This window comes from Zosterops lateralis, assembly GCF_965231275.1.
Source record: "Zosterops lateralis genome assembly, chromosome: 6".
Classification (NCBI taxonomy): domain Eukaryota; kingdom Metazoa; phylum Chordata; class Aves; order Passeriformes; family Zosteropidae; genus Zosterops; species Zosterops lateralis.
In genome coordinates this window covers 11,878,596-11,894,476 of record NC_139761.1, presented here as the reverse complement: position 1 = coordinate 11,894,476, position 15,881 = coordinate 11,878,596, and the positions used below count along the sequence as shown (strand labels likewise).

Here is a 15,881-nt window from a genome sequence, read left to right as displayed (position 1 = left end):
GCTGGCTTTAGCCTCTTCGCAGCCTTGTTGAGTAACATCCAGTCTCTGCTACTGATTATTTAAGTTCCAGATGGATGAATTTCTGGACAGAATGCTTCAGTAAGCACTGCAAGTAAAACATTGTATAGCCCTTTTCTGTTTTAATGATATTAGTCTTCTAAGGAGACACTATTTGCTTATTCCAGTTATTTGTTTCCGTTCCATAGTTCAATGTTGAACATAGGTGTTGTTCCTGCTGAGAGCACAAAAGGTACTTGACTGGAATTGACCCTGGTCATGTGGAGAGGTGGTGGCCTTGCTGCTTTCTGATCCAGGAAACTGATGCTTGACAGGGTTTGTGTCAGCCATGTGTATGTACCCTTTAAGAAGATGAATTAGTGCCTGAAATAACCTCTGAAGAGGAGGACATGGACCTCGTGGAGTCCAGAGGAGGGACACAAAGATGATCAGAGGGTTGGAGCACCACTCCTTTGAAGACAGGCTGAGAGAATTTGGGCTGGTCATCCTGGAGAAGGCTCTGGGGACACCTTCCAGTACCTGAAGGGTATTTACTGGGAATGTGGAGAAGGACTTTTTACAAGGGCATGGAGTTACAAGGGGCAACAGTTTTAAAAAAGAGAGTAGGTCAAGATTAGGCATTAGGGAGAAATTCTCACACTGTGAGGGCAGTGAGGTGCTGGAACACGTTGCCCAGAGAGGTTATGGATTGATTCTGCTGTGACCCTGTAGGGACCGAAGACTTGTCTTTGTAGCCTTGGTGCTGATCAGCACAGATTAAATCAGATAAATGCAGAATAGGAAGTATCTAAGCATAGGGGTAGCTCTTTGGCTCTAGAAGCAGGATTGTTCTTTCAGTGGAGGAAAGGTCAGTTTGAAGAACTGAGGTCAGGCAACTTCCTTTCTTTGCTCCATTGATGGGCCCTAAGCCAGAGCAGGACCCTGCCCTTCCCAGTGGTGCACAGAGGGCAGGTATGGAGCAAGTTTCCCCTGGCAAAAACCAGAAACCCCATCCTCATCCAAGTTCAATTTAACACAAAGGAGCATCTGCGTAAAACATTAAAAAAAAAAAAAAAAAAACCACTTCAAAGAATCAAAGGCAAATTTTTTTTAAAAAAATTTATTCCCTCTATATATATATACAAGATTTAACATACTCCTGTACAAAGGTGTAAATGGTCTTTGCTGTGATTTGTTGTGCATATGCAGCTTAGTAGACAGATTTAACATTCAATTTGAATCTCAGTGCAAGTAGGCACTAAAACATCCACCATACCTTCAAGGTATAAAAAGACATACGAATTTTAAAGGTTTCTCCAGCATATTTTGTTACAGTGCAAAATGCTATGAAGTAACGCTTCTTTAGAAAATCCATATAAATTAAACACATATTGCACTTGTCCCAACCAAAATTGTAACAAGTTGTACTTATTGAACTAGTTTGATATGTTTTAAAACATTGCTCACACACATACAATCCTTCCTCCTGGCTATTTGTGCCAAATATGTGTAGCTTTTCGCTCAAATGTTAAATAACTTTTTGTAGCTCTTTGGCGAGTTCAATTCTTCCTGAACAGACTGGTAAAAAAAAAAAAAAAAATTACAGCAGATTAATGTAACAAGAAAATTCTCTAAAACCCTTTTCAGTCTTCTTTCCAGTAGCACTGTAACTAAATACATAAAAATCAGTATTGTTTAAATTCATAACACAAGTGTATTGAACAGCAACCATTTCAGACACTTACACCCTATTTTCTGGAAAGGTATGAAACCTCCAATCCTAAATATGTATTTCTAAGATACTTCAAGCTGCTAAGCTAACATTGCACCCACAAACATTTTGTGCAATACCACAGGCAGGACTTTGACTTCTGTACATCACTGGCTGCTATGGGGCATGTTGGGAGAAGTGGTGCAAAGCTGTATTAACTTTAGAGAACAAAGTCCACTGGGCTCAACTACTCAATGCAGTCTGTGCACCCACCAAAGGAGAAACAGGTGAGGGCAAACAACACCAGTTCTACAAGATTTGAGTTTCCCTAAATCCTTACAAGCCTTGAGATTTAAAGGAACAAGTGCATTTAAGTGCAGATGCTAACATTGTGCTTAAGATATTTATTCAAAGCTGAAAGGTCAGGGAATAACTTCGGTACAAATTTTTTTTCTTATTTTTACAAATCTGTATGAACAAAGTTGCTTCTAAAACCATTGACATACAAAAGCAAAGGAAAAGTAAAACACAGGACTAGCTGAATGCTAGTTCATGGCTTTACAGTTCATGGTTTACCTGCAGAACACCTCCACCATGAAACTTCTTCCCCCTTATTCACCTTAGAGGAGTACACTTACTCCTGTCACATACAAAATGAGTATTTCTTTCATGGGAACATTTCTGCATTCAACTCAACTCAGTCATTCAGAACCTGAGTGAAAGAAATCTCAATTTCTGGTGCTAGAACACTCTCCAGAGTTTCTTCTGGAGCCACAACAGCAACTTTCTTAAGGGAGGTCCCCTTCTTACTTGAATACTACTAGATACGGAGTCCTGAATAAGGCAAGATGCTGTTCATACAAGTAGTGAGGTGAAATCCTAACTTGACTCATTTAGGAATTCTTTATACCAATAGCATAAATCTACACTACTTGTGTGGGTCAAGTGCTCATCTTTCACAAAACCCAACCAGCCGGGCTTTGGACAAGGAGAACAAAGAGAGAAGGTTCACAAACTGGAAGGCTGATGGATTACTGGACCTGGTTCACATTCAGGAAGGTTGTCCTCTGACTTCATGTACATTAAGAACACAGTGACAGTAGCAAAGGTGGCTGCATTGACGGGAAAAGCCCGGAGAAGTGTGGAAGTGAGACCTCTGGTGAACACCCTCCAGCCCTCCTCGTGGTAACTCTTCCGGATGCAGTCCAGGATGCCGTTGTACTGTGTGACACCTCCCACTCCATCGGCCTGGAGCCGGGACTTGATCACGTCCATGGGATAGGTGGAGAGCCACGACACAATTCCCGACATCCCTCCGGAAAACAGCAGCTTGGGAATAACGTAACTGTCTTCAGCTTCACAGCCTAGGTACCGAGTCATGCAGTCATAGGTCAGGAAGTAAAAGCCAAAGCTTGGAGTTTCTCTTATGAAGGTAGAGACCATGCCCCTGTTGATACCCCTCAGCCCTTCCTTTTGATAGATCTTGATCAAACAGTCCAGAGAATTTTTGTAGTTCCTCGTTTTTAGTTTATACTCTCCTGTTCCTTGAAGCTGCATCCTTGTCTTTGCCAGCTCCATGGGACAGCAGATGACACACTGGATGGCCCCTGCTGCTGACCCTGCAAGGAACTGGTTCAGAGGAGTGTCTTTGCCCAGGGCACGGAGGGTGTTTCCTTGCACACCGAACACCAGCGCGTTAATGAACGTGAGTCCCATCATTGGTGACCCAATACCTTTATAGAGTCCAAAAGCCTAATGGAAGAAGGGAGGAAAAACCCTTTTTAACAGTGGTGTGGATAACCTCCCCAAACTGCAGAACACAACCTTTCAGGCTCTCCCTCGTACCCCAGCTTTTTAACAGTGGCCACATCAGGAACACCTTGTTTTGTAATGAGAATTTCCTTTCTGCCTAGGACAAAAACATCTAAGCAATTTAGCGGTACAAAAATATAGCTGAACACATCCAGAAAGTGATCTTACTCCACCCAGAGAAAAGTTTTCTGGCAAATTTTGTAATTTTTCTTTTTAAATAGCTTACTTAAAGCCTGAAGCCAACTTTTTAACAATGGTCCTAGAGTTTCAGCAGCAAAAACACCTCATCTCTTCACTCATTGTTTAGATGGTCAGAAAACTAGTTATTTAAATAACTTCTTTTATTTAAAAAGTTAACCTCAAAATACCATCTTCTGACTTCATGATCTTCACAAAGTTTTTGGGAAATTCTGACTGCAGTATCTGTCCTACAGTCAGGCGAGGTTCAGAGCATGCCTTATCTCTTGATCTCCAACACTTGTCAGCTTTTAAACAGTTTTCCCACACTCCTGAGCCAAAATACACAAAGTTTTATAAAAAACAAAGCAATAATTTTGTACTTACAGATTCTTGCTTTATGATGGACTGAAAGCAATGGAAAGTCCCACGGTAGAGAGGTTTCTCTACATTTTGAACTTGCAGACGAACCTATAAAAAGTTGTGTGAGATACCAATTTGCACATCAGGAACAGCCTAAAGGGTAACTACTGTCTTGTACCTATGTGGAGATTTGCTACAGCAATGCATATGCAAGAGCATGGGCTGGACACTGGAATGCCATATGTGGCACAACAATTTGAAAAATCTTGTAAGTGTTTTAAATTAAGTTTGGGGGTGGAAACACGAGGGGAAGAGGATCATTAACTTCTTGTGACTGTTAGCAAACCAGCAAGTGGAAGGGTACATTGATATCTAGAATTTCAAACAGATGCTTTCCAGTACAGGCTACAATAAGGACTTTCTTTAGCTGCCAAGAATACTTCTGTTCACACTAAGGAATACCTGTGCAAACCTGAGACAATTTAATAAAAAAAAATATTTGCAAGTCAAGAATGAGATTAGGATAATTTTAAAGGGATGGAAACTTTCAACAAACTTTCAACCCATAGTGTTTCTAAATGCCAGACTTGGGCCCATTCATTGAAATCTGATTTTTTTTTTCCTCAGAGGGTAGCTGGGCAATGACTCTTAAGAGGTCTGTCTTTGCATAAGGGAAGGATCTTTTAAAAAAGCCATTTGTCCTTTTAAATTTTAGTCTGTTTTGGTTTTTTCAGCCTGCTGAATGCAAGCAATTGGTGAGGGTGTAGCTGCTTCAAACCTTTAAATGTTAGCAATCAATTAATTTTTCCAAAACTGAAACAGTATGTTCTGCTGGAGAAATAAATGCCACTGAAAGTGGTGGTCTTAGGAGATGCCTTTTCTGGATGCTTTTAAACCTATAATGGAAAACTCCAATTCTGTTTTTTTTCATGCTTTTTTGCCCTTAGCACACTTTAAAATAGCCTCAGTTCTACCCAGCTCAAGCAAAGCTCTATACTCAGCAATGAACTCAGTAAGTTGATTTCACTGGATTGATAAAGTTATAAATCTGTGTTTGATCTCCCACATGGAGGGCTGCAATGTTCTTCAGAAAAGATGTTTATCAATCATGTAATGCTGCTGCTGCAACTCCAGGGCAAAAACTTCAGTCTCTTATTCTGAGCAAAAGAAAAAAACTTTACATCTACATGAAAGATTCTTGAACTTATTTTTTTCATGGTTGCCTAAAGTAATAAAAACCACCACCAGAGCAATGAAAGATCTGTAATGTGTGTGTCTAGAAAACGATTTATGGAGGTGGTTTGTCAGAATCCTATATTAAGGTTAGCTTTCTTCAAAGCAAGAAGAAACTGACAGTTTTAGTATTTTTCCTACAACTTGTTATTTTATGCCTTGTAAATCAAAATTTTAGTTTTCAGTGTCATTTTAGTATACACATTAGTGTATGCTAGCCATAGTGGGAGGCTGAGATCGCCTTGGGCCTTGCAACATCTCAGCACTAAAAGCAGGCTTACAGTAGGATTCAAAGAAAACAAATCCTTTGTCACTTCAAGTGACTTTTGGGGAGTAGACAGACTGTCAAAACTGTTAAAGAAGCAGATCCACAAACAAAGGCAAATCTTAACAATTGCACAAAAAATGTTTTACTCTATTTAAAATTTACTGTTACTGTTTCAAACCTTGTCTGTGACTTCCACATGTATGGGCTTTGGGGAACTTGCAGCTTAGAAACCTTCTTACTTTATCTTTTCTGCTTGTGTTTAGTAGTTTAGAATTAGTCATATCTATGGGCTGAATTACCTAGTGGCATACAGCTCCTTCTATTCTTGTCTAAATAATTTGTGAAATATTAACCAATTAAGCCTTGCTGTAGGGTAGAATACTTAGAGTACTGACTGTCTAAGAATGAAAAACCTCTCTCTCTTGAGCACAGTGCTGGTCACATAAGGGTACCCAAATTAGCAAACTGCCATGTATGGCAATGAGTGCACATCAAACTTGCATTTTCATGCATGTTACTGCCATGTTCAACAAGCTCCTTAGTGTGTACAACTACAGGAAAGATGAATCTTGTGCCAAGCTTATCCACCTGTTCCATTCGTTGCCTAATATTCTAGCTTCCTTCTTAGTGGAAAACACTGTTACTAAGGTTTTAGGTCCAATAATAACACCTAGTAATTTCACATCACTAAACACTTGCATAAAGGCACTCAAGACTAAATAAAAAACCTAAACCACTACATCCTCAAAACAGTCCAAGCATTCAATAACATGGGAAATCAAGTGACTTCAGAAGTATTTGAGCAATGAAAACATCATCCAAGAATATGTAGTGGATAAGACGTCAAGAGCAGTGTGCCTGAGATTCATTTTGAGAGGCACCATGTGTGGGAGTGTTTACAGCCAGAAATGCATAGCAGAAAGAAGGTTCAGAATAAAACTACATTAAAAAAAAAAAAAAAAAGGGATATTTAAACCCCGCTCCCTCCATGCCATAGCTGTAGAAGAGGGACACATCAGTTTAAAATTAAAAAGGGAAAAAGCTTCATAAGTCTTTCAGTTCTTTACTTGAACTAATACATTTGGGAATAAATTAAGACTGAGAGAAACAGAAGTGTTCACCTGGGCTATACTTACTAGGTAACTCTCCCGTGATGAGGCTTATCTGTCATCTACAACAAAGTAACACTTTTGCTGTTAATGAAGACAGCCCCTAGCTCAGAAAGTAAAGGCAGTTAAAAGCAAAAAAGCAATTTTATACATTACATCAACAAACCAGGGATAAAGATTTTGCCAGTTTTGAGATCAGCTCAGTTGCAGGTTTTGCAGGGTGACTTCAGGGGCTCAAAGCCTCCCTGTGTGGCCCACCATCCCCCTCCCCACTCTGTGAAACATGAGCACCAGCCAAAAAAAAAAGAAGAGCTTGTATGCCAAGACAGAAGTAAAACTTCAGCTTATCTAAGCAGCTTTCCCATTGTTCAGTTATAATAAAAATACGCAGTCTAAGGTGACCACCAGGGTGACTAGCCCTTTAAACACTGCAGAACAATAAAAAGTTAATTCTTAACACATATACACACACCAGTTATGCAATGTCTTTTTTTTTCCTTAAAGGGTGGTTAGTTTTTCCACATACAGTGGTGACTATGCCCGCTAATAACACAAACATTAGTATTTGCTCTAACAAAATAAACACCTACAATACCTTCTAAAGAATATGAAAATATCATGTGTTACACTGGATTTCATAAAAAAATTAGAAACAAATTATTTGCTCTATTGTAAAGCAAAATGCTTTTTTTCCAAAGCTGATACATCTATTTTTCAATGATACATCTGGGGGAACCAGCATGGGAGCCCCAGTTTTTACAGTTAAATGTTTAGTGTCATGCAATAGAAGCTGCACCACTTTAAAAAAAAATCAACTTAAAAACCTACACATGGTTACCTTTAGTCTGAGCATAGAATTTTAGCACTTCTACTGGATTCAATGAAATGACTGATCACCTTCAGTTAAGCATGTAAAACTTGGCAGGATGGGAGAGAAAAAGACAGCTGGCCCTGAACCACCATAATAAAAAATTGTGCAAGTCTGGCTGATGCCATTCCTGAAAATATATTCTAGAATTCAGCTGAATTATTTAACTGTCAAATTTGCCATATTCTGAACAATACAAAGACAGATTTTACTGTTTGAGCAGCTTGCAGGGAGGATCAATACCCACTAACTTGGGAATTCTGTATTGAATTAACCATGTGCTGGAATACAGAATATTGTGGGGTCCTCAGTAACACTATCAGCCCACAGCCTTTGCATATCTAAATTCAGCAAGGTAAAGGTATTCCAAATATAGATCTACTACGTGGCATGCTGTCTGCTGCAGTCAAGTGACCTGACATATTACTTTAGCACTGATATCCCTTCTATTCTTCAGTGCAAGACTTTGGATAAGGCTGCCAAAAGGTGACTCAAATTGTCATTCTGTTCTGAAAGATGGGCTTGGACTCCTGAGAGCCCTGGCTGAGGGACACCCCAGGAAATCCCAAATCTTGTATTTATAGTAGCTGAAGTATGTTTAACACACTCAACTAACCATCAGAAACCCAATTTTAACTTGGAAAGTTATAAAAATATATAATAACGCTTGGAGGAAACAGCCCCTGGACAAGCTCCATACTGTGGATTTTTATTGACTTCCACCTAGTGCTACGAATGAAGGACTAATAGCAGAGCTTGAGGGGAAAACAAAACCAATCTTTCAACCTACTAAAAAAGTGGGCTTGAGTTACAAATGCAGGGAGAGGCAGTTTTAGCAGTTAGTGTTGAACAGCTGCACAGAAGCAAGCTTAGAACAAAATTTAGTTCAATGCAGAGTTGTATTTCCAAATACCACATTGTTACTGCACTGAACTTGCAGTTTAAGGCCAAGGTTTATGTTACTCAGTTTTTCACTTCTGGAGAGCTGGAGATTGAGGAATCTAAAACAGTAGTTGTGGAGGCTTGCTCCAGGCTTTCCCACGCAGATTTACAACATGTGTTGGATGTTGGATTTACACTCCAACACTCCTGGGGATGTTTTTTTTTCCTCACCCACTCTTTGGAGAAACTAAGTTTTCTACTTAGAGGCAAATACATTTCATAATCAACCCACCTTAACAGTGTCAAAGGGGTGTCCCACCAGCACACCAGCAGCACCTGAAACAAAACAAATGCCATGGTTATTACTCTGAAGTTTCTCCCTCTGTCTGGGGCTACAGCAGCCCAGGCAGGACCACCAGCCTGAGGTGTGAGTGCACAACATGGCTGGGACACCAGTTAAAGAGCATCCTACCAAGTCAGGAGATAAGAGATCTACAGTTCAGTCCTTCAGGCCAGTACCAGGTGCCTTTATGCCTCTCCCGAAGCCTCTGAGCCCCAGGCAGGGGTTGGGCTGTGTGACTGTGTCACACCATATGGAATGTGCAGCCCTGACTCCTGGCCTCGGCTCGAGGCAAGTCCAGCGGGCAGAAAATGCAGGTTTCCTCTAAAGCACAGTATTTCATATACATATCACTCTGTGCAGGCACAGAAAACACGAAAACACCTCTAAAGGCAGCAGAACATTCCTGCTCTCTGCCTACAGCCTTTCCAGACATGACAGCAGCACCTGCAGAGAGGGACCACGCAATACTAACCCCCTTTGCTCTATTCTGGCATCAAAGGACTTTTAGCAGTCACACGCAGGGCTATTAGCTACACCGGTGTGAACACAGGCACTTTGCACACTGAGGCCGAAGCAATGACCCCTCTCTGTGGCCCTGCACTGGGGTGACCCGGCAATCCTCAGTGACCGCTGACAACAGCGACAGCCCCGAGCGCCCATTCCTTCCCACCTCTGGGGCAGGATCCCTGCCCTCCCTCTCCCGGGAAAGCTGTGGCAGGATCCCTGCCCTCCCTCTCCCAGGAAAGCTGTGGCAGCAGCACAGCCCCAGGATGGCGCAGTACAGGTTGTTTAAGGCCAGCACGGCGGCAACACAGCCCAAGATAGAAAAGCAGCAGCGGGCCCCGTGCTCGGCAGGGCAAGGCCACAGCCACGGCTGACCCTGAGGGAACCCGGGCAAGGCAAGGAGCGCCGGGGTGAAACCAGAGAGACGCTGAAAAAAATGAATTTAAAATACGTTTGCCAGGTTGGCAAGAAAAACGGCAAGCGCAAAATAAGCCGAAAAGACGCGAGAATAAGCCTCCTGGACACAATTTAATAAGCGCTAAACATAGCGGGCGCAGGCCGGCCGCGGAGGCGCGGGGAGCGCAGGACGCGCCTTCTCTCCATCTGAAAGCTGCCGGGGGCCGCCGTGCTCAGGTCGGGGTTCCCACCTTGCCACTGCCCCTGAGCTCCCCCCAGACCCCCGGCCCCATCCCCCGCTCCTTCCAGCCCCCTGGGGCAGCCCCCAGCAGCGGAGGGGCCTGTGCTCAGCCCCGGGAGGGTCCCCGGGCCGGGCCGGGCCCTGCCGCAGCGGGGCCGCTCTCCCTCACCGCCCCCGGCACCTTCCCCCGCTCCCAAACACAGCGCCGCGCCCGGCCCTCCCGCCGACCTGCCTGCCTGCCTTCCTTCCGCATTTCAAACACATCCCCTTCTACCCCTCTTCTCTATTTCCTACCTTTTCATATTTCTCCTCTTGCTCCCCTTTTCCTTTATCAGCTTTTTTATTCCGCTTGCTTTCTCTATTATTATTATCATCATTTTCCTTTCACCTCCTTCTCCCTCTCTTTCCTTTCCCTTATTCTCTCCCCCTTCCCCATCATTTTTCAACGATTATTTTATCCCCCCGCAGACCCCAGACTCACCGCCGACGCATCCCGCCAGAAAATCCAGCGCCATGCCGGCAACCCGGGCCCGCTCCGCGCTCTGCCCTGCCCCGCGCCCGGCCCTTTCTAGCGGCACCGGGCCCGGCCGCGCCCCCGGGGCGGGGGCCGAGGGACAACTCCCCCCGGGCCGCCCCCACACGCTGCCGGCCCCGCGGGGGCGGCTCCCGGCCGGGGACGGTGCGGAGATGCGGCTGCCGGGCGCGGGGAGTGTCCCTTGGGCAGCTCCGGCACCCGCCTCTCCCCCCGCCTCCGGCCTGGCGCTGCTTGCTCTGCAATAGCGGCGTAATGAAACAGAAGGAAAGATGAAAAATAAATCAGGAGGAGGTGGTTGGAGGGTGGAGGGGGCAGAGCATCCCTCTTGTGGAGCATCAATAGCACCTCGGTTGTTTTGGGTGGTTTGGGGAGGTTGTCCTGGGGGGTCTTGCTTCCTGGGAGAGGCAGCCCTGAGTGCTTGTGGTTGGAAAGCCTGGGGAGATGATATCATGAGGACTGTGCTTCCTTTTAACAGGGGTAAAATGCCTGTCAGAGCTGTTAGGAGGGAAGGCTGAGAGAGTCAGGGCTGTTCACCCTGGAGAAGAGAAAGCTCCAGGGAGAGCATTACAGAAGTCGGGTTGGAAGGGACCACAGTGGGTCATCTTGTCCAACCTTCCTGCTTAAGCAGGGTCATCCCAGAGCACACGGCACAGGATTGCATCCAGATGGTTGTTGGACACATCACAAAACAAAACTCCAGACTGTTTCTGGGAAATCTGTTCCAGTCTGCAATCACTGCACAATAAAGGAGTTCTTCATGTTCAGGTAGAACTTCCTGTGCATTGATTTCTGCCCATTGTCTCTTGCTCAGCACCACCAATAAGAGCCTGGGTCCATCCTCTTGACACCCTCCCTTCGGATACTCATAGACATTGACTGGGTTTGGTTTCTTCTCAAGGCTGAGGAGGCCGAGCTCCCTCAGCCTTTCCTCATAAGAGACATGCTCCAGTTCCTTGATCAACCTTGTAGCCCTCTCCTGACTCCCTCCAGGAGCTCCATGTCCCTCTTGTACTGAGGAGCCCAGAACAGGACACAGCACTCCAGATGTGCCTCATCAGGGCTGAGTTAAAGGGGCAGGATCACACCCCTCAGCCTGCTGGCAATGCTCAGGAACATGTTGCCAGAGAAACTGTGAATGCACCATCTCTGGAAATGTTAAAGGCCAAATTGAATGGCACTTCAAGCCACCAGTCCTAGTGAGAGGTGCCCATGGCAGAGGGGTTGGAAAAGGATGGTTTTTGAGGTCCCTTCTGACCCAAACCATTCTGTGGTACTGTAACCAGACTCTTCCCCCAAAATATTGTCCCAGAGAGAGGAGGAAGGGTTGCACCAACAGATAAGGGCTTTGTGCTAAATGCTGACCCTGGGGCACAATGGAAAATGTGGGAAAGAGACCCTATCTTTGGTGGTCAAAGCCACAAATGAATAGCCTGCTGCCCATGGCGCTTTGCAGAGCCCTGGATTGCAGCCTTACACAGCACTGCTGCACTTCACCCTGCACAAGGAGCCTCTCCCTCCCTGCAGGCTTTTCTTGTTCTGCATTAATTCTGCTTTCCTGCTAACATTGCCTGGCTTCAGGGTGCCCTGATGCCAGAACCTTTAAATGGGGAACTCAAGCTGTTGACAGTTGCAAAAGGGAGCCCTGTTTAAGCTGCTCGTTATTTCTGCAGGCAATGTCTGAGAAAGGGGAACACCAGTGCCCTAGAACAATAAGTAGCCTATTCCAGCTTTGCTTGGAGTAACATGATCTTCTTCAGTGCCTGCAGTCTAAATTGCTTTTAGAGGGTAAATTCCAGAAGTAGAATGGAAAAGCAGATGGGTGGATTTTTATTTCCTTTTTTTTTTTTTTTTTTTTTTTTTTTTTAATAATTGCTTTTCATGGTATGGCAGTTGTTTTTTAGGTGTAGCAGCTCCATAAAAGGTCAATACAATCTTGCAGTGGAAGCACATTAAAAATGAGTCCAGCTTTCACCTTATGTGCAAAGAAAACACACAAACAAATGAACGAAGACAAGGATGCTTTCAAAGAGATCTGAAACTATTACTGGAGAAAAAAACAGAGAACCTGTCCCAGATTAACAGCTCTTGGACCATCATTACAATTAATAAGTAGACAAGATGTAAATGCAAAACATTCAATGAATCTGTGACATTACTCAGATTTTCTAATCCAATGCTCATTTGGGTTCCTTTTCATCTCTAAAAACCATCAAATTGAATCAAGCACCAAGGTGTCTCTAGGATGCTTTAAGTTCCCCCATTCACATACTTGTCCTACCTGGGGATGACCAGTTGGTACAAGAGAGCAGATAGATGGGCTGGTCCTGCCCTCTGACACAGCATCAATGGCTTTGAGAGCTGCCCACTTCTGCTCTATCCCACCTCCCAACAGGATCCTTAGGTTTTACTGAACTCACACATCTACAGACAGTACTTTAGATCAGACAGGAATCCCTGATCAGTTGTTTTTCCTTAAGCATTTTATGCAAGTATAAGTGGAAGTGACTTTCTGTGACTCTTGTATACCCTGGATCCATGGGAGAAACTACAATCATGTGCAGAGTTCTGCAGGTGAAAATCCCGATGTTATATGCCTCTGGCTTGTAGCACAAGCCTTGGAAGGGTCAGCTTCACCTAAAAAGTTCCTCCCCAAAATGTTTTTAATCTGTTATTCAAATCCTCTGATCTCCTAAGCAATCTGACTCAGAGGAATTACCTTCTCTACCAGAAATGGTTTTGTAATTCTAATGTTTGCCCACAGTGTTCTGGGAAAACATTTTCCCTTTCCTTGTAGGCATTTCTAAATTATCTGAAGATGGTTTCAGTCTTAGTCTTTTCTTCTCTGAATTATATTACTAATTTTCTTCTGAACCCCCTCTTTCATCCAATCTGATGTGGAGTTCCTTAAACCAAGCCCTAAGGCCTTGCTGTGTGAGTTCTGGGAGATTACCCTGGGTATTTGCAAACAACACTCTTGTTCATCTATCTGACTGTGAGATCAGATATTCACAAGAGCCATAACATATAACATATATAACACACAACATACAACACATAACACATAACAAACATAACATAACACTATATGATATTGTTCACTTGTGGGCAGCCTGTGATGTGCTCCAGGTCCCTTCCAGTAAATCAGCTGTGTGCCACAATGTTCCCTACCTTGACCTCGCATGTTTTTCCTGCAGTCATTCCTACCTGTTCTTGCTAAATTGCATTTTCTAGACTGTATTTCCAGTTTGTCAAGATCACTTGAATTCTAATCCTGCTGTTTATGTTTGTCCAGCCCCTCCCTTGTTGCTGCAATCTCCGAAGGCCTGTCTTGTTCCTGTATGTTTGAGCTGTTCCTAATAAGCTTTATTTAATATTAAAGAATATTTTATTCAATGCTACTGTACCCCATTGGAGCACTTTAGAGGGGTGGGGGCCACTTTATGTACTAGTGCAAAGAACATCAAGGGCTCTTTAGTATAAAGTCTGAGATGTCCAGGGTGGTTCATTAAGGCATGAACATGGCTTTAGTCCCACTGGGGAGTTTGTCCTTTGTTCATTTTTTCTTGCTTGGGATTTTGTTTTGTTTTCAGTTCAAGTTACACTTGTGAGGCAACTCTGTGTGAATGTGGATAGTTTATTAATCTTGTGTCTGGGTGGGACAGTGAGTCACTATAGATGCTTGTATTTGTGTGATAAATGGAAGGAAGTATTAGAGCTCTTACATTTGGGTAGTATTTCTTAGATCAAGTATTTTGAATATTCATCCAGGGCCTTATGTGTGCAGTATAGATATGATTTTGGAGAAGACATCTAACCTGACACTGAAGGACACCCAGATTTAATGGTTCTCCTCTTCACTCAGGCTGTTCTTCTAGATTTTTCAGAAGCTGTGTCAGATCTTGTGTCCACTTTGTTGATGTGTGATGCCTCTGGCTCAGAGTGTGACTCAGATGCCTGTGGGGACTCTTGTGCCCTTCAGGCTCCATGGATTAAGCTCAGCTGTGACCTCCTTCCTTGTCATTCTGCTGAGGCTGTTCCAAACATAACTAAGAACTGCTGGGATGCATCCCCTGGAGTGCTGGAGTGAGGGGTTGTGCTTTTCCTGCTTTCTTCTTCTTTGGGACCACTGAACTTCCCCACTGCATGGCAAAATGTGGGCCCCTCAAATAAAGAAGTCAGAAAAGAAAGAGCCCAGAGCAGCTTGGCAAACATACAGAGTCTACCAGCATATACAGCAGCTGCACTGCCATGTGTCTGGGAGAAAAGGTTATAACTTAATCTAACCCTTCAAAGAGCCTCTTACCTTTGTCCCTTTGTCTTTTAGGTGGAAGAGGCTTTGCAAGAGGATGCTGAGGGGTGAGATAGCAGAGGAAGCTTCTCCTCACTCCTGAGGCAAGAAGTGACCCTGCTGGCTGGCTGCTGTCCTCAATGGCACACAGGGCCAATCTGTGAGAAGGTGACACCAAAGTGAAACCTGCACAAGGGGATCAGGAGAGTGATCCTAGAGACTAGGATCCTATGAGACTAGACTCCTATCAGGAGACTAAGGAATGGAACAGAAAAAGGCAGAGAGCAAGCAGTGTGACAGAAATAAAAGTCTAACATGAGGCAGAAGGGCACTGGGGCAGAATGAAGTAGGAAAGGCACAAAATGTGGGGTTGTGATAAACTCATAGAAATTCAGGTGGCAATAGCGTACTATAAAAAATACATTGTTAACTCAGGTGTTTCAAAATCTTTCTCTTTGCTTGTGAATTTGGCATCAACAATAGGCCATGTCCCAGTAGAAAGATCCCACTACAACGTGGATGGAGGGTGGTGGATGGGGCAGCTTCCCCTTTACTCCCTAGAGTTTTGCCGAGGTTTGGCCAGCTCTGGGACTACTCTGCATGGGAATTCCCCTTCATACAGCCTTCTGCCCTCTGACCCTTCCTTAACTTATAAGGTTAACTGCCACATCATCACAACTTCAGCTCTCACTGTGTTACCCAGAAAAATGCATCAGTTTCTCTTTCTGTTTTGAGTTGTGGCTGAAATTTAAGCTGTGGCTGGATTTTAAGCTCCTTCTTAGCCTCTTCTTTGGTTCCCTGAATCACTCCTCAAAGTCTCTTTGGGGCAGCAGCTCTCTCTGTGTGCCCTGTGTTATGTGAACCATGTGCAATGTGAACATTGTATTTATAGCAGCAAACTGTTTCAAGGCAAACCTTGCATTTCCCAGAAACTGCAGTCCAGCACAACCAGGCTTGATGAGGATTGAGTGCTTTACAGAATGGCTGGCATCTGAAGCAGTGACAAATAAATCCAAATGGTGAAATGAGAGAAACATTGGGACACAATGTACATAGAAATAAGCAGGCACCAAGCTGCTGTATAGAAGCACCCCTTTGTCTGAAAAATAATCTTCTCCAGTTGAATGTACTGGGTACCTTTTTGTGGATTCAGG

The 15,881-nt window shown here is 43.9% G+C and overlaps 1 protein-coding gene across 2 annotated transcripts; it reads right to left on the bottom strand.

Annotated features, from left to right (window-relative positions):
• Nucleotides 1–1,097: 1,097 nt before the first annotated feature.
• Nucleotides 1,098–10,471, bottom strand: SLC25A29 (solute carrier family 25 member 29). Of its 2 annotated transcripts, XM_083863134.1 has the most exons (5): nucleotides 10,386–10,456; nucleotides 8,713–8,756; nucleotides 6,698–6,732; nucleotides 4,085–4,168; nucleotides 1,098–3,460 (listed from the first exon to the last, which is right to left on the bottom strand). In XM_083863134.1, the coding sequence occupies exon 5, from the start codon at nucleotides 3,425–3,427 to the stop codon at nucleotides 2,717–2,719; it is 711 nt and encodes a 236-aa protein (XP_083719260.1). In that variant the 5' UTR covers nucleotides 3,428–3,460; nucleotides 4,085–4,168; nucleotides 6,698–6,732; nucleotides 8,713–8,756; nucleotides 10,386–10,456; the 3' UTR covers nucleotides 1,098–2,716. The 2 variants fall into 2 exon arrangements, with proteins under 2 accessions (XP_083719260.1, XP_083719259.1); XM_083863133.1 differs by lacking the exon at nucleotides 6,698–6,732 and having other exon boundaries at nucleotides 10,386–10,471.
• Between the last annotated feature and the right edge of the window lie 5,410 nt (nucleotides 10,472–15,881).